Source organism: Diaphorina citri, unplaced genomic scaffold (genome assembly GCF_000475195.1).
Source record: "Diaphorina citri unplaced genomic scaffold, Diaci psyllid genome assembly version 1.1 scaffold736, whole genome shotgun sequence".
Classification (NCBI taxonomy): Eukaryota; Metazoa; Arthropoda; class Insecta; order Hemiptera; family Psyllidae; genus Diaphorina; species Diaphorina citri.
Window position 1 is genome coordinate 19,092 of NW_007378169.1, and position 26,128 is coordinate 45,219.

The 26,128-nt window shown below is 37.8% G+C and overlaps 1 protein-coding gene across 4 annotated transcripts in view; it reads right to left on the bottom strand.

Moving 5' to 3' along the window:
• Window positions 1-9,257: 9,257 nt before the first annotated feature.
• Window positions 9,258-26,128, bottom strand: part of LOC108251805 — a gene marked incomplete at its 3' end in the record, with an annotated part of 45,512 nt that continues 28,641 nt past the window's right edge. For all 4 annotated transcript variants that reach the window (XM_026825352.1, XM_008476371.2, XM_026825353.1 and 1 more), the window contains 2 exon segments: window positions 9,258-10,350; window positions 15,706-16,997. In XM_026825352.1, the coding sequence (XP_026681153.1) occupies window positions 9,258-10,350; window positions 15,706-16,997 (2,385 nt within the window).

Sequence of the window (26,128 nt, forward strand, 5' to 3'; positions counted from 1 at the left end):
TATATTTTACTAGCTGAATTCCGTCGCTTCGCTCCGGAATCCCGCTAGTTCATCCCGAGGCATGGCCAAACTTGTGGAAAAGGCATGGCCGAACTTGAGGCATGGCCAAACTTGTGGAAAAGGCATGGCCGAACTTGAGGCATGGCCAAACTTGTGGAAAAGGCATGGCCGAACTTGAGGCATGGCCAAACTTGTGGAAAAGGCATGGCCGAACTTGAGGCATGGCCAAACTTGTGGAAAAGGCATGGCCGAACTTGAGGCATGGCCAAACTTGTGGAAAAGGCATGGCCGCACTTGTATTTATCAAACTAAAAACATAAACGAAACTCAATATTAGGCGAGCGAGGAAAAGTTTTCTCTCCCGCAGTCTCTGCACTCTGTGTATTTCTTATGGTGATTTTAGCGATCAAAAATTGGTCATATCTCAGGATCGGTTTAGATTTTCGCAAAATCCTTTCTTGTTGCACACCTAGACCATAAAAGGAATATTCCTATCAAATTTCAGCTTTCTAGGTGTTGTGGTTCTGGAGATAGAGCGATCAGTGTGTGAAATGTGAATGAGTTCTCGTTCTTATAATATAAGATTTACTAGCTGAATTCCGTCGCTTCGCTCCGGAATCCCGCTAGTTCATCCCGAGGCATGGCCAAGCTTGTGGAAAAGGCATGGCCGAACTTGTATTTTTATCAAACTAAAAACATAAACGAAACTCAATATTAGGCGAGCGAGGAAAAGTTTTCTCTCCCTCAGTCTCTGCACTCTGTGTATTTCTTATGGTTATTTTAGCGATCAAAAATTGATCATATCTCAGGATCGGTTTAGATTTTCGCAAAATCCTTTCTTATTGCACACCTAGACCATAAAAGGAATATTCCTACCAAATTTCAGCTTTCTAGGTGTTGTGGTTCTCGAGATAGAGCGATCAGTGTGTGACCTATGAAATGTGAACTGTGAATGAGTTCTTGTTCTTATAATATAAGATTTTGCATTCTGTTAGGATACCTGTTCTATGTGATAAAGTTCACATTTATTTGTTCAATTGAACTCAATCTGAATAAAAGTGCCTAGATTAAAAAAAAGTAGAGTAGCTACTTAGGTAAGTTTTTGCATTCAAATAATTGACTAGGTAGGTACCTATGTACTAAAAGTATATTCTTTACTTATGAAACCCCCATGATTGAATAACAAAGTTGATTAGGAGAGTGCTACAGAAACCATTCAAGTGCCCTTATTTTCCAAGATTTCAAGAACTTGATCCTTACTAAACCCCTAGGAAAGATAAGGATAAGTAAGTAGAGGACATTCTTTGTATTATTATATCAAAAAGGAATTAAATAGTTGTTGAAACTTCACCTTAAAAGTGGTGTTCCTCTGACTCTTATTTTACTGCTGGTATTCAAACCACAATCCCCTCGGTTTTATGAAGCCAAGGCCTTATTAAGTACACTACTGAGGCTGGTTATATTGTAAAATATTAATTTAAAAGACAAGAATAATTAAATAGAGATATCCTGAACAAAATTATAATAAGTGAACAAGATTATCTCATTTTAATCCTAAGTACTTAGGTACCTACTTAGAGGTTGAAGAAACTACCTTGCAAAGTTGAGAATAAACAGCTTCACAGTCTACACACAAACACAAAAACTCCAGTGTAAGGATTTATAAGAAAAATTAATTAGCTAATTAATTTCGTGGAAATCATTACTTAAAAACAAAAACACACAAATAAACGAACACGTTAAAATAAATGGATAAGGTGTTTGCAAAATAACAAAAAAGTTTTGAAATAAAAATAAAATTAAACACAAACTGAAAATAACAAAAAGTCATTCATCCCCTCAAGAACAGAAGTGCAGTGGTTGCTAGGCAACGCATGTGTGGACTAGAGTGCAGCACAAATCAAGAGATGAACTTTGGTGATGAGATTATTGCATAATTAAAATTAATTACCAGGGGCATCTAACTCGCCAGATCAAGGAGGTAGAATGAGACTTGACAGCTAGCTAAAGTGAAGCCTAAATTTGCCTGATTTGAATACTTTCTCTTCTCCTTGTAATCATCCCTTTTCCTCCAGCTCCAATCTCTTTCCTTTTCTCCCTTTTATTCTTACTCATCCTTCTCCTTTTTCTCTAATGAAGAATTCCCTTTCCAGAGCCTCTTTCATTCCTTCTGTTTCTGTTCTTTCTCCTCTCTTTCCTCTTTCTATAAATCATTCCAGGCATTCTTTTTATTCCTCCCCTTTCTTTTTCTCCCTATCATTTACGAAAAAAAAGTTCCTTCAAAAGTCATTGTTGATTTGCTTTGATATTTCATTTTGATGTAATGTAGAAGTTTAGTGGGTTTTACAGACTTTTGTAGGTAGGTACCTACCTTTCTTTCCCTTTAGGAAGGCATCAAGAGGCAGGTAGGGAATAAGATAAAGCTCATACTATATGTGTCGTTCCTATCACTTCAATAACGCCATATTTTATGACTGTCGATGTCGTAAAACGAGGTGAAATGTTTTTGGGTGATACATATTGTATTGATAATATTTGTTTATTTGCTCCTAATACTAGTCCTTTGAACATCAGTGTACCTATGTCGTCATAGTCGTCATAACATGTATAATGAATTTATGATACTCGTATGCTGTATCTATCCACTATGTATGTTATATAGGCTGGTACATATCATCTGGTATGGATTCGTATTAGAATATCCCTGGACAAATAAGGTTTTGGGTTCATCATCACATCAGCAGGACACTATTGGAAATTGGAATATCACCAGTAATGTACGCAGCACGGAGTACCTACACACTTAAGCCCTGGTGCATCATTTCTACATGTTCTACACCTAATCCTTCAAACATTGGGGAACTAGCACTAATCTTCGTCCGAATTTAAGTCCTCCGGGACTGGAAGGGTTTGATATACCCTTGGTAATAATTTATTACCGTACAAAATGTAATTATAAGACCTGCTCTCCCATTTCTAAACCATTTCCTATCCCTACCCCTCCATTCGTCTAAACCAGGCGAAGGAGGAAGAGGAGAGGAGACATGTCAAACTTGCGGACCACGAGTTAAGTGAGGGGGCATGTGTGAGGTTTAAATGCCTTGGTCATCAAATTGATATCCGTATAGCTTCTATCTGTTATACGTATAGCCGTAGGTGTAGGTATAATAATACCGCAGCGCAGTCCAACAATAATGTCCTTCCACGGCCCATGTTTATGAAAATGCCCTGTTTTTCTTCAGCAGAGGTCTCAGTTTATTTATGTGTAGGTAGGCATAGGAACAATTAAAGTAAGTAGGTACCTAACTACCTACCTACAGAAAATATGAGTTGTTACATATTACGGTTTCTGTGGAAACTAATTTACTCTTACGGTATCAAACCATTGTACTCTTACCAACAGAACTAGAGGAGTTTCATCGGAAGTAGTCTAATCTGAACTTCCTGCGCCAGCTGCTACTTATAAAACAATTTCTGCTAAGCACATTGCTTTCCTTCCTATAAAATAAGAAAAATAAACAATAGGTACAAGCCAAACTACAATCCGAGAAACACAAAACTATCTGCCTATGTACATACATAGCTTAATACCTGCGATTCTACAAGACTAGGTACATACTTGTGCTAACATAACCTATGCATATAGGCGGTAGTATTGAATCCAATGGTTTACAAAAACTGCTTTGCTGTGCTGCGTGACTGTGCTATGTGCGCCGGGCCTTTCTCCTCTCTTTCCACTTTCCACTTTCTATAAATCATTCCAGACATTCTTTTTCTCGCTATTAATTTTACGAAAAAAAGTCCAAAAGTCAATGTTGATTTGCTTTGATTTTTCATTTTGATGTAATGTAGAAGTTTAGTGGGTTTTACAGACTTTTGTAGGTACCTACCTACCTTTCTTTCCCTTTAGGAAGGCATCAAGAGGCAGGTAGGTATAGTACATTCTTTTCTTTCCTAATTCCATTATTTTTCTTTATTTCCCAAGCTGATTGAATTATACCTAACCTAGCTACTCGTCTTCATCAAGTACAATGATAATATCCTTGTTTTCCGAGAAGTCGAGAACAAAACATCCCGAGGGAAAGATAATAAATATCATGCTACCTAAGAAGAATACAGTAGAAAAATTTCTAGTTTATCTGCAGACAAGTTTTTCCCGAAGACCTAAGGTACTTATTATTTTTTTTTTCTTTTTCTTTTTTTTTTTTTTTTTTTTTTAACAATGGAATGGTGGATGTTTTTTTATTTTTCCTTTATTTAATTATTGTTTTCTTCTTTGCAAAATACCTACCCTTACCCCTTGCCTGACAGTAAACTTCAAAACGTTGACCCAGTGAACTCTGGATTAATGAAGACTTGTCAAAGTGAAAGCCTTACCAGACATTAGAGGTATCAATGTCAACAGTCTAGGATTTCCTTTGAGGAAACTTTCAGAACGGCAACACAATTAATTAATAAAAATAAATAATTAATGCTGTTTGAAGTAGATATTTTATTAATTGTTCTTAGAACTCCCTCTCCTTATTTCCCTGTCCGTCTCTTTTCCTCTTTCTCGCATTACAGTTTCTCTCCGTTTTTCTTTATTCCTCTTTTTTCTTCCAAATTTTCATTTATATTTCCTCTCTCTTCTTGTTTACTTTAATCTTTTTGCTTGCTTTCGTTTATTTTCTGTCTCGTCTGGGTTTCCTTTCACTCTCTTTTAGCCAAATTTGTATTTTCTTATGTTTACTCTCTAGTCTCTCATTTCTTATCACGAACTCACTTTCGGTCTTTCTCTTTCTTTCACTTTCTGTCTGTCTATGTCCTCTTTTTGTACTCTCTCTCTCTCTCTCTCTCCCCAAATCTGTCACTTTCAATTTCCTTCACTCACCCTCTTTCTATCCGTCTCTTTCACACACACTGCTTTGTCATATCATCTCTTTCCCACCTCTCCCTCTGAGAGAAAAGAGAAGAGAAAATCTCTCTCTTTATTTACTTACTATGGACTGTACAAAGTCTTGTTTACTTAGTCTGGTACCATAGGAACTCTGTAGCTCTCCACTGTATATTCCCTAGTCACTCAGCATTCTCAGAAATCGGTATTGTCAACAGAATTCTATCTAGAAATCATTTGTAAAAATATTTCACATTAGAAAAGCCATTTTACCCAAAAAGGAGGTTCAATTACATTTTACTCGTATGTGTACTTCATAGGGATATGTTGTATGTTGTTTGATATCAGAGTACATAATATCTACTTCTTTGTTCGCATTAAAAAAGACTGGTGTCAACTTTGTTAAATGTTCTAACTTCTGTCATGATCTCCTTCTTCTTTCTTGAACTCTTCTTTTTCCTCTTTCCTAATATTTCTCACACTCTTTCTCATATTCTTCTTTGTCTTCTCACCCTCTTCTTCCTCCTTTATCGCACATTTGTCTTCCTTTCCCTCCTTCATTTTCGTAGCTTCAAGTCTCTCTACTTGCTTCATTGTGCGACGTTCATTCTTTATTGTTTCGCTTCTCATGTTTTTGACATTTTTAATTCTGTCTAATGCTTTTCCAGTGTGCAGGCGGTGTAGATTGTTTCTCGCATTGTTCTTGTACGCTTTCCCGAGTTATTGTGTGTAATGTTTCATAAATTCGAAACAATAAACAAACATTTTATGCTTTTATTTTTTTTTTTGTTTTTGACATTTTTAATTCTGTCTAATGCTTTTCCAGTGTGCAGGCGGTGTAGATTGTTTCTCGCATTGTTCTTGTACGCTTTCCCCGAGTTATTGTGTGTAATGTTTCATAAATAATTCGAAACAATAAACAAACATTTTATGCATTTATTTTTTTTACTGTCTGACGAATAATAACATGTTACATATTCCTCTACAAAAACATGAAGCATGGAGACAGAATGTCAGAGGAGGAGGAGATTAAGGAGAAGAACGAAGAGGAAGGAAGAGAAGATGAAGAGTTGCAATCGAAAAACGAGTACAAATTTTTGTCGATGGTGGGATTCGAACCCGGGACCTTCTGCATAGCAAGCAAGCGCGTTACCACTGTTTATTTATTTGCTTTTCATGCCTAGGTAGGAGGTAACTTTTTCGCAAGAGTCTTGGTATATGAAATGGGTTTCCTCCGTTTTGATAGGAACAAATTGAAGTTTTCACTTCTGAAGAGCAGACTGAAGCCTTTCCGGGTTGGAAAGCCGGATGGAGGTGGTGGTCGAAGAACTGAGGAGGGAAATGTTCGTACTAAAAGAAAGAGAAGGAGGAAAAGAAAAAGACAAAGAAGAAGGAGATGAAAGAGAAAAGAAGTACCTATATAAAGGTACAAAAGGAAAAGGACAATTTCAAACTATACCTAAATCAAAATGTTTCTAGTTTCTAGGCATTACAAGAACTACCTAAAGTACCTAACCTAAACAATTTTGTTGAGATGAGAACTTGGGAAGAATACCGTAGGCACTTGGCTTGGTGATCTAATTCAGAATTAATGTTTGCATATTAGAAGGGTTATAGTTATATATTAGACACTTAATATGCAGATGGGTTAGTTACTAGCGGATACCTCTGGGCTGGGTTATCTTAGGTCACTGTCCACTACAGATATTGTATTTTAAGTCTGCTTTGCAGCGCGCTCATTTCATTGAAATTTTCACTCTTTTTTTATACTCTGAAAAAGAAAAATGACAAATTAAACAGGCGTGCCAGTTGCTACATTTTGCACAAATATAGAAGAAAAAACTGCAAATCCTTGCATAAACATTTCCGTCAGCACAAAATCCTCGTATGACCTTTTTATCTTACAAAGTCAGACATGAGGACTCAGAGCTCCCAAAAGTCTGCCAAACTCTCGTTTCCCATTTTCTCCTCTCGAGGAAGATTTAGGTCCCATTTCACATTCCCCATTCCCGTCACACAGTTCCCATATAAATTATAGAGTTCGGGAAAAGTCACTCAATAGGGATATAGGGATGCACTTTATCAGCGAAATTGCAAGCCATAAAAGGCGACCAGCAAAGCTTCAATTCTCAGCAAAAGTATCGCATCATCCCATTTCACATTCCCGTCACACAGTTCCCATATAAATTATAGAGTTCGGGAAAAGTCACTCAATAGGGATATGGGGATGCACTTTATCAGCGAAATTGCAAGCCATAAAAGGCGACCAGCAAAGCTTCAATTCTCAGCAAAAGTACCTATCGCATCGTATGGGGATGCACTTTATCAGCGAAATTGCAAGCCATAAAAGGCGACCAGCAAAGCTTCAATTCTCAGCAAAAGTATCGCATCATCTATGTAAGTTGGAAAGTTTACTTTGCTTCCAGTTTTCACATGTTGTTAAAAGTAGATATGTACACTCAAGAACACATAAAACGGGAGAGATGACTTCGGGAGCTTTTGTCCTTTATTTTTCTCCCTCCTCTTCTATAGACCCTTTTTTTTTCTCCAGAAAATCTAATCTAGTCTAGTCTAGCAACTCTTTTCCCCCGATGTAAACAGAACCAATGGAGCAGTTGCATTTGGATAGAAATTATGAATAAAAGGCCAATTCCTATGAAGAATCCAAATGTCAAACGCTGCGCGATGGTCCAAATTCCACGCTCTTGAGTGTTCGTAAAATGTAAGACAGAATAATGTCACTTTCAATTCATATTCATATACCATCATATCATAAATCATACAAAGTTATAATAACAAGATAAAATTTGCATTAGATATACGATATGCTACGATGTGTCCTTATTGCTTACGAGAGTTACGAGGGAAATACAATATTTAGTGCAGGAAAATGAAGAGTAAGCTGAGTAAGCAATCTCCGTGACCGAGTGCTTATCGCACTAGGCTTGCATGCCAGAGGGTCCGGGTTCGATTCCCGGCGGGGTTTGTCCTCTTGAGGACATCAGGGGAAAAGAAAAACTCTGCTCTTAGTGCTAATGTAAAGTTCAAAGCCTTTAAAGGTTATGGAAATTTGGTCCTCTTAGTAGTATTCTATCCTATAGGACTAAAAGCAACCCATCCCTATCAAGACTTTCTTATAAATCCTCAACATCCCAGTTTGGTTTACAGTCTCATGTTGAACTTTTTTATGTTATTCCATTTTTAGGCCTTTTTCTGGATAGAAAATCTCCCAGATTTCTTGTTGAACTCATTTTCAGTTTCATATTGAACTCATCATGAAATTTACACCAACATAAAGTGAATAAGAGACTACAAATCCGGCCGTAAGAATCTATTTTTTTCACGGGACAGAATATCCCCGAAGAGGTTAGAAACAGAAGTAAGTAGGCAATACAGATAGGAGTCAATAGCAATAAGATTATGATAATGTGTTGGGTCAAGGTTCGATTGAGCTGGTTTATGCCACATGCCAAGTTGAATACACTAGTTCATAGTTCAATTGCTGTCAACTGTCAAAGGACTCAAACCCATTTGTTTGATAGCGGTGTAACGGCACCGTATGCTAAGGTGTTTAGTGATGGAGGGTTTATTCTCGATTTGGCGGCAAGCTACCCCCCTTCTCACACCTCATCCAGCCTGAGTGGAGCCGGGAAAAGTCAGTACGCGATTGCCCAGATGGTCAGCTATCTGCAAACCAACCAAGCCCAAAGTTGCTTAACTTCAGTGATCCATCGGAACTGGTGCATTCAAAGTGCTATCGCCGCCGCGCTGACTGATGTTTCTGATGACATCCATATGGACTCGGTTGCTATTCAGTCGTTTCAACAAACAGTAGTATTAATATCAACAAACTAGGTATTAAACTATAAACACACCTAATAAGTATCTACCTATCTACGTGATATTCATATTATTGATCATGATCCGTGTAGCAGCATTTTGTAAAAGTTTATTGTCATACCAAACTCTGGAGCAAGGGAGCAGGTAAACTCGGGAAAATCCAGTGAACAAGGGGCGAAATCAAGGAACAAGGGGGAAATCCAGGGAGCAAAAGGGAAATTCAGGGAACAAGGGGGGAAAAGTTAGGGGCCTTGTTTTCCTATGCCTGCGAGACTCTTGGCTGGTTTTCCTATTATTGTGGACTTCTCCAGACAAGTAATGGCCTCATAACCGTTTCGAAGATGTAATAAAGAAAAGGACACATTTGAAATAATGATCCGAATGCTTCAGTGACTTCGTAACCCGTATAATACCTATGCAGTATTTCATTTCTTATTGTAGAAAACCTAGACGTCTTTTCCCTACTAAAAGATATACATAGCTAGACCAGAATACTGTCAGGCGCGGCACTACCTTCGTCTATAAAGAAATTCAAAACTCTTACCTTTGTCGATGCGGCAGTTGATGCTTGATGTGATTCGTCTGGAAACTCTTCGGCAAGGACAGAGACCTTTGCTTAGCGTCCATGGTTGAACAACAATCTGACCTAGCCGGAGCACTCCCCGGGCGAGAACTATTCGGGCTATCAGCTAGTGACGGGGTGCAAGTACCAGAGCTACGGGCTGTCTTCATCTCCTTGGATGTGGTACGATCAGACACCGTATACCAAACATCACTGGAGGAAGAAGAACCACAACCAGACGGGGGACGAGCGATACCGTTCTGAGAGGCCGCATAGATTTTACCGTTACACATCGCGGGCGAAGGACGAACTTTGTCCCCACACGGGGATACACGCACTTTATCACTACACGGAGATACTCGCATTTTGTCCCCACATGGAGACATGCGCACTTTATCTCCACATGGAGACACCCGCATCTTATCACCGCACGGGGACACACGCACTTTTTCATTACCGCACGGCGAGATTCGCATCTTTTCACCCCCGCATGGTGATGCGCGGATTTTATCACTAGACGGTGACACACCACGGTAGTTGTCCCCACATGGGGATATCCCACGACCCACCGAAAGGTTCTTATCATTCATCTGCTCCAGGGAAGGTGGGGAGGAGTAGGTAACACCATTGTGTTTCTTCTGTAACCTATCCTCCGTGCATGGATAGCTTTGGGACGCCTTGAGAGAGGTTCCATTTTGTTGCGTTGGGTAAGGATAAGAGTTAGGAGACTTGCAGACTGTGGAGATACCATCCCGGTGAGAGCAATGAGGCCAGAAGTCACACGTGGTTGGGTTGCAAGGGTTGAGACAGTCTCGGTCACTGCAGCCGAGAGAGGGTGAGGTGAGGCCACGTTTCAAGAGACGAGGTTGACTGGAGCTCGGGACGAGATAGACACTGTAGCTAGTTTCTGTAGGGACAGGGATACGGGGTGGAGGGTCCTCTAACTTCTCACAACATCTCTGCATGAGAAGAGCTCTAGCAGCTTCTCGGGAGCGAGTGCCATAGAGGTATTCAGTGACTATACGGGCCTCCTCCTCTGCCTCTCGTCTCAGCTTATCATCCGAACTCATATATCCTGAAACAGCAATAGTTATGTTGTCTTCATTGATGCATGATTATGTAAACAGTCTAGTTTCTGAAGGAATTATTTATAATCAGATTAATCAGGCATACTTTTAAGGGGAGATGTCAAAAGTTATAGGGCTAAGGGCTAGGATTCAACGAAACCATGATGGTAGTCATATCACCCCATAGGTACGTTCCTTCTAAATATTCTAAGCTGCGTCAACAAAAGTTGCCAGTAATTTCGCTAAGAAGATTATTCAATACCCAGTGACGTTAATGAACATAATGAGTAAACTTTTAACTATGTTAGATAAAATGGCGACGTTTTGGCTTTGGCGAAACAACGACAAGATCTCCATAGAGACTTAACAAGATTTTCTTAGTGTTCTTTGTTCTCTAACCGAGGAGAATAAATTGAATCTATTTTACTCTGTTTTAGGAATTTTGAGCAAAACTTTAGGTCAAAGTTCGTGACGGATATTTCATCCCTGATATCTGACATCAAAAGAGTTTTGTAGTCTCATTTCTGGGAATCCTGAGTTTCGAATTTTGGACGTTTCCCAAGAAAGTGCATATCTCTGCAAATGCAGAAGTCAAACTTTGTTTCAAAATTCCATTATTGACCCCGGCCCGGGGCCCGAAGGTTAAGGCATTTGATACTGAGTAGGAATATGCCTATCCAGTGTTGCTACGAACCGGATAAATACAGTGTTGTCAAGCTTTCTGATCACGAAGGCATTTTCTTGCTAAGCTCTCGTGGTGTTTACACAGGGGCCCTTATGATCTGATTTTTTTGAAAGCAACGAAAGCGGCTGAAGTATGGCTATTATTACCCTTCGTAGCCACGCCCTCTAAACCTTTAACACCTTCGTAGTTACGGCACTGTCTGACGAATAATAACATGTTACATATTCCTCTACAAAAACATGAAGCATGGAGACAGAATGTCAGAGGAGGAGGAGATTAAGGATAAGAACGAAGAGGGAGGAAGAGAAGATGAAGAGGAGGAGGAGAGGGATTAGAGGAGGGGAAAACAATACACCCAACTCGTGTAGCAGCATTTTGTAAAAGTTTATTGTCATACCAAACTCTGGAGCAAGGGAGCAGGTAAACTCGGGAAAATCCAGTGAACAAGGAGCGAAATAAATTCAGGGAGCAAGAGGGAAATTCAGGGAACAAGGGGGGAAATCCAGGGAGCAAAAGGGAAATTCAGGGAACAAGGGGGGGAAAGTTAGGGGCGAGATGGGGAAAAAATGAACAACGGGAGTACAAGCGCTCTAGCACTCATAATTAATTTTGAAAATTTCCCGTCTAGGTAGGTACCTACTCTTGAATATTCTGTCTGCTATGAATTCGGTGAAAAGAACATACATTATTTCATTTTTCCCCTCTCTATTTTATAACGGCTTCTCGGTATGAATATTACAATTTCGAGTAAGTTTGCTATTTTGCCTAATTCTGCGCAATCTGCACAAGTGTACATTCACAAATTGATAAATTCCTAATAATCCTAATGTATGCGTGCATAAGACAATGTAAATATCTTCTTCTTTTCTTCGCATGGTGGTATGTAGGTACTGGTCCATCACAAGTATCACAACATACCCAACAACTGTAAGTAATAAAACAGGACATACTGAGCTCAGGAATCATTAAAATTTAAACAAAATGCTGATAATAATAATTTCAAACTGGTAATAAAAAAGACAGGCAGGTATTTTGTCATAAAAATGTTGCTCCAGTGCCAGTCTGATGAAGACGAGAATGGGAAAAATCTACCTCGTAACTATCTAATACCTACCTACCTAGATCTAATATCTACCTAGGTATACATACCTTATACCTGGGTGATGAGTAGTATAAAAAGCTATGAAATTGCCGAACGAGCAATAAAGCATTTTAATAGTCTAGAATGCCATTCGTTTGTATTAGAGGGGGAAAAACTGGTGTGAACATCACACGATTTTCGCTTCATTCTCACATTTTAGTAGGTACCTACACTAAGAAATCAGGGAAGATCACGAAAAATCACTTCAGATCGCCCAAAAACCCAAAATCCGATTTTTACGAAATCGGTACAGCCGCCTTCTTCGTGCTAACCACACATTTCCCTTTTTGAAAATTTGGACCGAAAAGAGTTTTCATCTTTGAAGACTGGTGATTAGAGGTTTAGATAGGTGTCAATTTCGTTTCACCAAGTTGTGTTTAACCAAGGAAATAGGTATGAAAGATAGTGAATTATACACCCTTCATAAACGGATAAAATCAATACTGAAGCTCGTAAAAGGGCATTTTCTGCTATCCTGAACTTCATACTTTCTACTCTTACTTTCCACTACAGTCACTAAACCGACTGGGCAAAAAAAAATAAAAAAAAATGTCAAAGATTGGTGCAAAATGCTGTGATAACTCTATTGCAAAATCAAGTGTAAACGACTCCCAATATGTTTGTTCCTTTGTTCATTTGATGTGTCTTGTTTCATCTTTGCTTTCCTAGTTTTCTACCTAATGTGAATACAATCCTAATTGAATTAGAACGTTCAGGTTGCTAGTGTGTGTCTCAGGAAGAAAGGGAAATAAACACAAACAGAGGGCGGGTGGGAGAGACAGAGATAGGGAGGGTTTCTTAATTTTATTTTCCATTATTAGCAGACAAAGTCTCTTCTCATTTCCAAATTTCACGTTTCTCTTTCTCTCCTTCTCTATCATTATCTCTTTCTTCTTTCCTTTCCCCTTCTTCAGCATACAATGTAATTACCTCTAAACGAAATCCCATTTTCTCGGGCGCCTTGTAAACGTTCAAAGTAAGTACTTTAATAATAGCTACTCGTATTTAGGTCCTTTGGTAAACATGGGATCAAAATTGACATAACCAATTGGGATCTAAGTAAGCAATCCGTAGTGCGGTCGGATATTACCTACATCTAGGGATCGAACCATTCTACGAACGATTCTGCGTCTGCATTCTGCAGTAAAGCTTCAAGCGCAGAAAATGGTGACAAACGGTACGACGCTTTTTCTGCGCATGGGTTAAGAAGTCAGAAGTGGGGAGTACAATGTTATTCATGGAATAGGACCCTGCTTAGGGGACCATTTCGTGATCGAACCACATAAATGTGTGCCTGTAATTAATTAATTTTCTGATCTGCAGAAACCCTGAAACTTTCATTAAAGTTTTGCTACCTGATTCGAAATAATAAAAACTAAACGTACCCCTAGTTACCCTAGTAGATTGATACTTGTAGGTATATTAGGTAGATAATAAAGTTTAAATTGAAAAAAAAGTGGCGATGGCAGTAAAACAAGAGGAAATTAAATTTCTCGCCAGTCAGATGAGAATAAATTTTTCTTCGTTTTTATTTGTTTAGGTACCTATTCTGCAACAGTAAAAAAAAAAAAACGAGCTAATATTTATTCTATTTTTGTCTAGCCTGGAATCCTTCACCCTTTCCTATGTAGGTGATACAGGATGTTTTGGGAAATTAGGATTCATGGCTCCCCTGAAGAATGCCATCAAAAGGGAATAATATTTTCAAGTAGATGAGTAGATGTACGTAAGTACTTAGAGCTTAGAGGCCAATAGATTAATTCCCAAAATTATACACACTCGTACATATGTCCTCAAAGAGACCCTCTCTCTTCTGTCTGAAAACAACCAAAAAGGATCAATAGGATAGACGATAGGACATATTCGGGTAAATCACATGGGGGCCCGAAAAATTGTGAAAAGGCTTTCAGCTTCACTCCAAATAAAAAATCCATGATTTCGATTTTCCATTTGATTTAAAGCACAATGTGTTAATAACAAAAGTACAAAGTTGGCACGGTTCAATTTCAGTCCTCCAGAAAACATATGTCACCAGAAACACAACAAGTCCCATTACAAGTCTTTCTGATCTCAAGGTTTCTCGCCCCGATGAGTTCAGAACAACATCACCATTAATCATATGGCAGAGAACACATGTTCCAGTCATTTTCCAATTAATTAACCTTTCCACATTTGTCATTTTCATATGAACACACAACACAAGCACGGGGAAGGACAGGGAGAAGGGAGAGAGGTAAGGAAGGGGAGTAAAAAACGAATGGAGGAGAGAGAAAAACAAGTCAGCATTTTGCTGCTTTTGAATTTTCCAAGCCTAATAAAGTCATATGATAGATATAGTGGAGGACGTCAGTTAAATAACTGATATACCTATCATCGGGTAGTCTCATTTCTGGGAATCCTGAGTTTCGAATTTTGGACGTTTCCCAAGAAAGTGCATATCTCTGCAAATGCAGAAGTCAAACTTTATTTCAAAATTGCATTATTGACCCCGGCCCGGGGTCCGAAGGTTAAGGCATTTGATACTGAGTAAGAATATGCCTATATTGCCTATCCAGTGTTGCTACGAACCGGATAAATACAGTGTTGTCAAGCTTTCTAATCACGAAGGCATTTTCTTGCTAAGCTCTCGTGGTGTTTACACAGGGGCCCTTATGATCTGATTTTTTTGAAAGCAACGAAAGCGGCTGAAGTATGGCTATTATTACCCTTCGTAGCCACGCCCTCTAAACCTTTAACACCTTCGTAGTTACGGCACTGTCTGACGCCACAAGCTTCCATAAAATACCTAGCATCAATTCCTGGTTTCTACGTAAACCTCTTCGTATCTCAGAAATCATCCTTTATTTACGTGGTAGGTTTAAATAAATCTTCAATCCTGCTTACAAGGCAAAGTCCCCAATGACTCAAATCTTGACTTAAGTAGAAGCAAACGGTAAGCCTCCCATAAGTTTCCTCGAACAAAATCTCTTGAATGGGGACAACATGAGGGAAAAATTCGTGCAAGCGGAGAGAAAATTCAATATGAGAGCTTAGTGATAGTCAAAAACTCGAGTCATAACTTTGTACTTGGGGAAAGGGAGGGAGTATGTGGGTATGTACCTACCTATAGGAGAAACCGATATTTTTCTTGGAAGAAGAGAAATGGATGTACCTATTATTACAGAGTTGGATAAACATTTGCTGGAATTCCACAGTGAATATTTTGAAGTAGGTAGTCTACTCTCTGTCATTACTCGACAGAATAATTTCATCATAAATATGCCCTCAGCCTTTGATTTATCTAACGTTTGTGAGCTCTCTAAACCCTCTGACCCGTGAAATGTTGAGGTCCCTTATTTTTTTTTATTTTTATATATTTTTTTCTTTTTTTTTTGAAATTATATCTACGAGACTAAACAGTCCGGAATTGCCCCTCAGAGAGGTATTAGTTTAAAACAATTTATACACGAGCTTTTTACAAGCAAGATAAATAACTGGGGTGTTTCATGAGAAATGCTGTTACATACCTACTATGGGTTACATTTTGCTATTACTTACTCAGGTTAGGTGGTTTCCCTTGCTTTCTAGTCTGTGTCCCGTTAAATCCATTGCTTTGAACGGCAGAGGTTTGAGGTTTGTACCGGGCGTTGTAGTTGTGATAGTCCGAGGGAGAGTGGTCCTTCCTGCCCAGAGAAGGAGATCTTTCAGGGAGTTGTAAACTTCTAGAGCGGCGGACTTTATGACTGCGACTGTCCCACTGTGGTTTGTTATTATTGTGGCTGGCAGATCTTCTGAATGGAGTGTTACTTGCTGACGGAGATCTACTGCTTGATGTGGAGGAGGATGAGGAAGGGGAACAACTGCATGGAGTAACTTTCTTAGGTTCTGTACCAGGAGACTTTCTAGTATGCTTGTACGAGTGACGACTCTGATGTTGATTAGAAGAGTCAGGGAAGTAATTCACCATGAGAACATTGACAGAAGGACTTCTATTATCTTCCTCGTCTCCATCATTGTCATATAATCCTAGAGAAGAATTGGTTTCACTCAGTCGAGCTATATTTTTCTTTGGATAACTTCCGCCGTCTAAACTACGAAATCCAAAAGAGGAGGATGATGAGGAGGAAGAATCATGTTTCTGTTGGAATTGAGCTCTTCTATTCCGAGTGGATTCCTCTAGAGATCTGGTCTGTAACATTTTGGCTTGAGGAGAAGAGATTGGACTAGGAGTGAGACGTTTGTTGACAGCTGGGGTTCCAGCGAGGTTGAAATAATTCCTCCTCATGGAAGGAGACTGAGGAGGTGTATTCTCAACAGCATTGCTACGGGCGAGGGCTTTACTAGTTTTGGGTGACGGTCTGGGAAGTGTCGCGTCTTGGAATGCTGGAGGAGGTGATATGATGGGGGTAATGGGGGGTGGGGAAGACAAATCATCATGTAGATCCCGGTGCTTATCATCAGCAGACAACTGCAAATACACAGGTCGCTTGGGAGGATTGTCAAGAGTATACATTTTAGAAATGGCTTTCCTGTCTTTTGCTAGGGTCGTATTGTACGTGGACTGACCACTAACACTATCTAGGCTAAGATTGTCATCAAGAGATCTTTGTTGCACTTGGACCCAACCAGATTTACCAAGGTAAACGCCATCTACTTCTTTATCGCACCATCTCACTGGAGATAACTCACGGCAACAGGATCGGTCTTGTATGTTGGGGTTTGAATTGGAATTTGTATCTTTTCTTCGAGTGCTACCTGCTCTGTTGTTTTCATAATTTCGCGTAGAGTAATAGTCAGTGTCCCAAGCTTCTGAACTATTCCGCAAGTGCAGTACGGACACATTGTATCCTCTGAAACAACAAGGGAAACAATTTGGGAAATTAGGCATCAAACAATAAGAACATTTTGTAGGCTAGTGATAGATTTTTTACCTACCAATAAAAGTTTCTATTTTTGACACTCATTGGATTCAGCACTGATGAGTAAACCAAATCTATTCCATATTAAATTCACATTCTAATCCTCCACAAAGCTCGCAATCTCAACATGTCTTCTTGCTTTGCTTCACCTGATGAGAAATATTTCAGCCTCAGTACCTAGTTAAGAAGTAACTCGAGACCTCCATAATATTCCAAATCATTATTTGTTGAAGGAGTGAATTGAGTTCTAAATTTTGATTTGTTGATGTTTGATGTTGCATTTAGTTTGTTTGGTAGTTTGTAGGGAATCAAACCCTGGACCTAGCGGTTTGGGGGCAGGCTCTCTAACATCGCGTTGCTAAGTCTGTTTCTTTTACGATAACTCTTGAACAGTTTGTCCCATATTGATGAATTGTAATCTGAATGCGAAGTAGGGCAAAGTGGTTAATTAATGAAAGTATGAAAGCAAAGTATGTACCTATTTAGTACTGAGTTGAAAAAGAAAATTCCTCCAACAACATCAGATCAAAAGAAAGAGGATTAAAATTCCAGTACAATGAACCGATAACGAAACTAACGGCCAAGAAAATAATGAAAGAAAGTAAAAAACAATGAGACGAAGAAAAAAAGAGGAGGAGAAGAAGACGACGAAGCAGATTAAGAAGAGAATAATAAAGAAATGGAATAGAAAATGTACGTAATAACACTGGAAAGAAACACAATCTTTTAATCTAATCACAACTCGCTATTAATTAGATAGGAAGAAAATCTTTATCTGTGTAGAATTACAAATGAAACGAATCTTGGGTATCACGTTCTAAAGCAGAGTGCTTCTCAACCTAAGACCCAATTGAGAACCCCAAGTGGGACTTGGGCTACAGAAAGTCAAAAAGTATTTATTGCTACACAGCGTTCCCAAAATTGAAACAACCACCCAAATCTTTTCATGCTAGAACTGTGCAAATTTGAAAACAGGGTTGCCAGATGAAGTTATTAAAAAAGCCCCAATTTGCTCTTAAAAAATCCCCATTTTAATTGGGTATCACGTTCTAAAGCAGAGTGCTTCTCAACCTAAGACCCAATTGAGAACCCCAAGTGGGACTTGGGCTACAGAAAGTCAAAAGGTATTTATTGCTACACAGCGTTCCCAAAATTGAAACAACCACCCAAATCTTTTCATGCTACAACTGTGCAAATTTGAAAATTTCGACAAACCTCGATTCCAAGTTGAATGGACTGCAATACATAATATATTTTGTACGTAATTCTGTCACGGTTTTCACTTTTTCAACTCTATAGGTTAACAGATTTTGGGAACACCTGCAAAATTCATGTTTATTTTGTTCAATAGCCCCCAGAGGTTCAAATTTTATATGATTACAATATATTTTTTTGTCTATCCCCCTTAGCTTTTTGTCCAAATGTAGGTATTATAACTTCACAATTACTTTTTTTTCCAAAGGTATTAGAGCTACCCACTACCCACAACCCACCTACATTTTAAAAGTCAGGGTAAAAGAACACTCAAATAAGCATCATTCAATAGGATAAGGAAAGTCGTGTGATGTTCACACCAGATTTTTAAAAATTTGGACCGACTCCAATATCATTCTCATTACAATGTACCTACAGGTTCCTTATAAAATACATGATGAAATAGAAAGTAAAAAGGGGAGCTCAATAAAAAAAGTGGGATACCTCCGTTCTGGTTCAGCTTTACCCTTTTTTTATTAGCATAATTATTTTTGTTTCCTCTTGCAATTTAACGTTCGGATAATACTCTCATTGATGGTTTTCAATAAACTTTTCAATCCTCGTAAACCGTATGTGCTTGCAATGGCCGCTAAATTTATCCGTCGTAAAATTGGATTTAAAAGGCAAACAGTCATATTTAGTGTTGGACCTACTGGATTTACGCTCCACTTGCAATTGGGCCATAAAATAAGCATAACTTTTCAATTGGGCTTTCATTATGGACATAAGTAGGTCATTCAGTTTTATTTGTTTCTCTTTATAAGCCCCACTTTGGCCTGGAGTAGAATGGAACATGGATACTTAACCATGTGCTGCTTTGCTTAGCATACGGGATCCTGCTTTTTATATGAGGCAATAGGGTAAGTGTACCATTTATTCGCCCACCTAAAAAACGTACCATTTATTGGCCCACCTGTATCATACGCCACATAAATCTGAACTGGACGAACTTTTTCAAGATCCAATTTCATCAAAAGAAAGGGCTTAAAGACTGCTATCAAACCAGTGCTATTCAAAAATTGTTTCCATATTAAACGTAAACAATTTGTATATTGTTATGTTGGTAGAGAGTGAGATTTGTCGCGGAATGATAAAGAGTTTGAACACAACACCTCACTGATGTGAAGTTCGAATGGGATTGTCTAACATAGTCATAAACGACTACAACCAGTAATTTGAATACATTAAAACAATAGATAATAGATACAATGAACGCAGATTTGTCCTAGGCTTGTTTCTGGGCGAAATGACCTGAGGCGGAGACGGTTGATCGGAGTTATCACCATCGTATGATGTTGATGTATTCCTCCTTTTCTTTCTGAATGTTTCGTAGACAATGCCTACACACTTCTACACTAGCACGTGAAATTGAGGAATAAATATTACAAGAAAAAGAAACATCAACAACAGAGGAAATAACATTATTAACATTCTAAATTGGCACTTTGAATTCTCTTGGTTTTGAAGACCAGGGAATTTCATTTCAAGTCTTGGAAATATGTAAGAAGTTAACAGCCACACAACCGAAAATCTGATCCATTTCAAATCATTTTACCATGAGATAAAAATAAAAAATGTTCACCGAATTAGAAGGCACAATTACACATTGATTCACCCAGAGCTACAAAATAACTAAATTTATTCAGATTGGGAAAAGTTTGATAGCACAAGAGAGAAGTAAGAATCTTCACCATATCGGTTTATCTCATATGCAACGTTCCACATATTAAATTCATGAACGCAAGTTCTTTCATTCTACGTGAGAATCTTCACCATATCGGTTTATCTCATATGCAACGTTCCACATATTAAATTCATGAACGCAAGTTCTTTCATTCTACGTGTATACCATATACCTATGTATGTACTCGATGTTTTCCATCTTTGTATTTCATAAATGTACGAACAACAAGAGATTCCTCTTATAATCCTTCAAATTTCTCCTTCCACATCTCCTCATTCTCTTTCACTTCTCTTTAAATGTTGTTTTTCGTCCCACTTATTGCCTTTATTTTTCTTAATAACTTGTGTTTGCTTAGGGTTTTATAAAGTTTCTTTTTGAACATCAATAATTTATATTCTAGAAGATCCTTTTCTTATTGGTTTTGGTTTCAACTTTTCCCGAAGAGAAAACAAAGTTTCCCACAGTTTCTTTCCTTCCCTCATTCCTTAATTTTCAGCTTCCATATTATTCCATTATTTATTTCAACCCACACTTGAAGATCTTTTGACGAAGGCCAAAGGATCAATTTCATTTTGGAATTTCATTTTCTAATAATTTATGTTTTAATTCGCCTAATTAGATTTTCTGTCTGTTTGTCTTACCATAACTCCCGAAAGGTTTATCGATTTTGATCCTAATGAATGTGATAATACCTAATTAGTCTAATTACCTACCTACCTGTGTTAACACAAATTAAAATTTGTCCATTAGATGTTCAAGTAAATCTGGCTCTTTTCTTATGGTTCTAATAATTTATGTTTTAATTCGCCTAATTAGATTTTCTGTCTGTTTGTCTTACCATAACTCCCGAAAGGTTTATCGATTTTGATCTTAATGAATGTGATAATACCTAATATCTAATATCCTATCTTACCTACCTGTGTTAACACAAAATTTGTCCATTAGATGTTCAAGTAAATCTGGCTCTTTTCTTATGGAGTTCACTGAACGACCTGGCATAAGTTCACTTGAAACTCTAGAATACTCCAGAATCTCCAGTTACTGAACTAGACTTAGCGTAGGTTAGGGAACTATTCATTTTCCTCTTAATCGAGGATAGCATGGAACTAACAAAGATTGCCAACAACTATTCTAGTATTCTTCGTGGCATTGACATAACGGGCATGTTCAAAGTTTATTCTTACCAACAGCAACAGAGGCTACCATAAATGGTAACCTGCTCATGTGGGCCTTGCGTCAATATTATTTCGGTTCTCGCTAGGACTCTAGTACCTACTTTGAGTTCTATGTGAGCTGCCAAAGAGGTTTGGTTGCATAATTTGTTTGATAGATTCAATGATCATGTCTCTAATAGTAATCGTTGCAGAATCCATTATGTACCATTGTACCTAGGTAGGTAGGTACCTACTTCAATTAGGGAAGTTTGGATAATACAAAATACCTACCCATTTACAGCATTTCTTCATCTATGTCTGTATTCTGTAATGACAAGAGCTATCACAAGTCAAATGGTCTCAACTCTCAAGTGATTTCAAATTTGTTCCTAATATTTCTTCTGTGGTTGCTATCGATTTAGGTCTGTTTGTCTGTAGGTAAAAGTATTACCATTGTTTTTGTTATATTCAAGTTTTTTTTTTTTTATTTTAGATATAATAGGCCTTTTGGCAAGGTCTATTTACAGAGTTTTTATAATATAATATAATATCTTACCATATTACCCGATCTTCCTCCAGGTATTTATCTTTCATTTTTGACCTGTTTGAGTACATAACTTGACACAATGTCCAATATGTCTTTATTATTTGTACTGGTAAGTTTGATTAGCCGATAAATAACTACCTAGTTGCCGAAATTTATTGATGTTTTTATTCATCTACTTAATATATTTTTTTTTTATTCATTAACAAAAGTAGCTATCCGGGACAAGGTTCAAGTATTTAACTTTGTCTTAGGAATGTGACTTTTGTACCGATTTGGAAAGTAGTTTTATGTAAACTTATTCAATATTTTGGCAAGTTTGATAAAAACTGTAGTGGCCAACCCTTCACTTAATCACCTGAGGGTTTAAAAAAAAAAATAAATAAATAAAAATAAAAAAAAAAACGTCAGTTATGACACTTACATATGACACTGTCTTCAGACTGTAATACTGTAGGTATTAGCATCCAGAGAGATAATTCAAATGTAATAGGTAGGTTAAAACCCTGCATAAAAGTTAAAACCCTGCAATCAGTAGTCAGTTTTTTTTACAACCAACGCTATGGTCCGATAGAATGGAAATCACATAACTTTCAAGTAGTTTCACTCAAAATCAAAACTCGATTTCCGTCGTTAGATCGTTCTTGAATTAAACCCTTCAATTATTTGGTTGTTGCAAAATTGTACAGTATTACAGATATTTACAATGGCTTACAGCATAATTGAATATTCAACAAAATCTAATTTCGAAACATGGAAAAAACAACGTGATGCATTTAACCAAATTGGTTAGCTCCCACTGTGTACATAGGGCACCTACACATGTTACCTACTCGTGTATACGTACATATACCGCTCCCTTTTGTCAACACAGATTAGGTCGGTACCTACCTACATTTTTGCCGTCAGCTCTAATTTATTTTTTCCCTTTTCGAATTTCCTCCTCTGTTCCCAGTTCTAGGTACTCAAGTATGAAAAAACAATCAGAAAATTGCTCAAGGAAATGATTTTCAAGACTTCTCGGATCAAATTCATTTTGTTTTTTTCTTATCTTTTATCTTCTCTAACCTACGTTCTAATGTCAGGCCCGACATTCAGAGTGGTAGCTTATTTTGGTTCAAATTTCGAAAATTCCAATTTTTTGAGCTTTTATCTCCATTGAGTTCCTTACAATAATATCCTCATATTGGGATTTCCATTCAACCACTATCGGATTCTTTTAAAACAGGGAAAACCAGAAGAAATTCAGTAAAAAAAATACGAAAGGATTTCATGAATAGATGAGGTTCATTCTCGAAACAGTTTCTTTCCTATGTTATCCTGTTTTCTCTTCGACTTTGGGACTATAAGACCCCCGTTGAGTTCTGTTCTGAGTCAAATATGGTAAGATATTATATTATATTATAAAAACTCTGTAAATAGACCTTGCCAAAAGGCCTATTATATCTAAAATAAAAAAAAAAAACTTGAATATAACAAAAACAATGGTAATACTTTTACCTACAGACAAACAGACCTAAATCGATAGCAACCACAGAAGAAATATTAGGAACAAATTTGAAATCACTTAAGAGTTGAGACCATTTGACTTGTGATAGCTCTTGTCATTACAGAATACAGACATAGATGAAGAAATGCTGTAAATGGGTAGGTATTTTGTATTATCCAAACTTCCCTAATTGAAGTAGGTACCTACCTACCTAGGTACAATGGTACATAATGGATTCTGCAACGATTACTATTAGAGACATGATCATTGAATCTATCAAACAAATTATGCAACCAAACCTCTTTGGCAGCTCACATAGAACTCAAAGTAGGTGCCAGTCTGATGAAGACGAGAATGGGAAAAATCTACCTCGTAACTATCTAATACCTACCTACCTAGATCTAATATCTACCTAGGTAACTAGGTATACCTACCTACCTGGGTGATGAGTACTATTTTCAATGTCTGTTTTTTTTTTTTTGGCTTTCTTTTAGTATGTATTTGCAAATGTAATAGAAAGTTGTGTGATGTTCACACCAGATTTTCTTAAGTGCACCCCTTAAACTACATCTAGAACACTCCTAAAGCAAGAATAATCAATTCCATAGAAGTGTTTTTCAAGCTTGAGCATTCAGGTGAAACTGGAACTTTACCAAAAATGACCTCTGTGCTGCCTCTTTTTTTGCACATAGAGGGGCATAATAAGATACAAGTAATCTGAGTGAGGTCCACCGTTCAAAGAACTACTTTTACCTTTTACAATAGTGATCTTCACTATTACATACAAATGTAGAGCAGGGCACAGAAGTACACAGGAGAGGAAAAATCACTAACAGTCAAATAAAAAATGAGTAAACTTGAACACTAAAGTTTTATGAAAGTTGTTTGGTAGGTATGTAGTTATGTACCTGCCATGAAAGAAAAAAAAAATAAAATAGTAAATTAAAAGGAAAAGAAGAAAATGAAGAGATTATGAGTTATGACTGTAGACTACCTACGTAGTAGTAGTACGCTACTATACTAGTACGTAAACGTAACTGAATCACTGATCACTGCAGGGTTGCCAGATGAAGTTATTAAAAAAGCCCCAATTTGCTCTTAAAAAATCCCCATTTTCAAGAAAAAATCCCCATTTTTTCCATTGTCAATTATATGTTATAGGGTTCAGCCCAGGGGTGCCAAATAACATTTTATATTCAAAAAGTGCTACTTTTGGGAGTCGAACCTGGATTTTGACAACACCAGTGACCTGGCCATGGACCTTTCCCTATATTCCCATCACTTATTATTTATTTATTTATATACCTAATAGCCTAATACCCTGCCAATCATATAACAAATAACAATGGGGCTGTAATCTGACCAAGTGACCAAAAACTTTTTTGTTCATGGGTCTTTTAGCATAGGTACGTATTACAACTTATACCTAGGACCATCTTATTCTTCTCCACCAAGATTTAAAACCTTTTTTTAAGCTTAAAGAAGAAAATAAAATACTCTTTAATATTTGGCTTGATAGATTTTTTTTTTTTTTTTAATCTGACCAAGTGACCAAAAACTTTTTTGTTCATGGGTCTTTTAGCATAGGTACGTATTACAACTTATACCTAGGACCAAAAAAAAAAAATTGAAAATCCAAAAAATCCCCATTTTTCGCCCCATTTTTTCCCCAAAATTTCTTCGCCCCAAAAAAGCCCCAAAAACATTTTTTCGCCTCAAAATGGGGCGAGAAATCCCCAATCTGGCAACCCTGTTTGAAAATTTCGACAAACCTCGATTCCAAGTTGAATGGACTGCAATACATAATATTTTGTACGTAATTCTGTCACGGTTTTCACTTTTTCAACTCTAGGTTGACAGATTTTGGGAACACCTGCAAAATTCATGTTTATTTTGTTCAGAGGTTCAAATTTTATATTTTAGGTCTGTGCTACAGCTTGACCCGGTGAGATTACTTTCCCTGCTTTTGACCAAATAGTTGTGATTCTAACAATTTTTCCCCTCTTTTTCCCTCAGAAGATCCCACATTTTTCCCTCCTCAGCTTTTCGGAGGGGGCAACAACTGTTTCTACCACCGGCAGCCAGCTACTAATCAGTACGAAAGGCAACTTGCACCGGCAAGGCCAACAAGGCCGGGTCAAGCTTACGCAAGACCCAAAATAATAGTTTTTATTACCCTACGGGGGAAAAACTATAGTATTTTTGGTCTTGAACAGGCTTGACCGGTGAGAGTGTTTCCCAATCTTTTCGTTTTACCGGTGGAGACAGATACTGGACAGTAACAAAAATCGAAGGCAAAGGTTATATTGCAAGAAATTCGGACTCATGAAGACTATTAGACGAGAGCATATATTACAGAAGATAGTGTACAAAAAGCTAAATGATAGGAATTATGCTTACACATACCGGCACTACAAATAAACATTGGAAAGATAATTAACAAGAAAATAGATCGGCCTAAGTATTACAAGGTAATTACGGGTAAACACAAAGTCAGAGATTTAAGGGGGACCGAGCGGTCCGGCGACTCTTAGCCACAGGCTTCTAATAAGTGTTAAGAAAGTCAGCGGACCTTCCAAGTGGTCGGGTGGTACTTAGAGAGTAGAGAGACCCACCGTCGATTCGTATTCGACGAAGTTTAGGAGAGAACGCTGCGTAATAAAAACCCAAGCATTTGACTTAAAGCCGACGAGTAGTCGAGCCTAACCTTTCTTTCTACAAAAATTTCAGAAATAAATAGTCGGTGAGCTCCACTCCAGTTCCCGGCCGGTAGATCCAGGACTTTAACGTCCCACCTAATTTTGACGGAAAAGTCGCGCGGCCGTAGTTGCGGAGCCGGCCTAGGAAGTTCCAGACCGGCAACCAAGTAGATCCTACTTGACGCCTAAGAGGAACCTACAATAAGATTCATTTCCTGGTAAACCTTCCCAGGCTGAT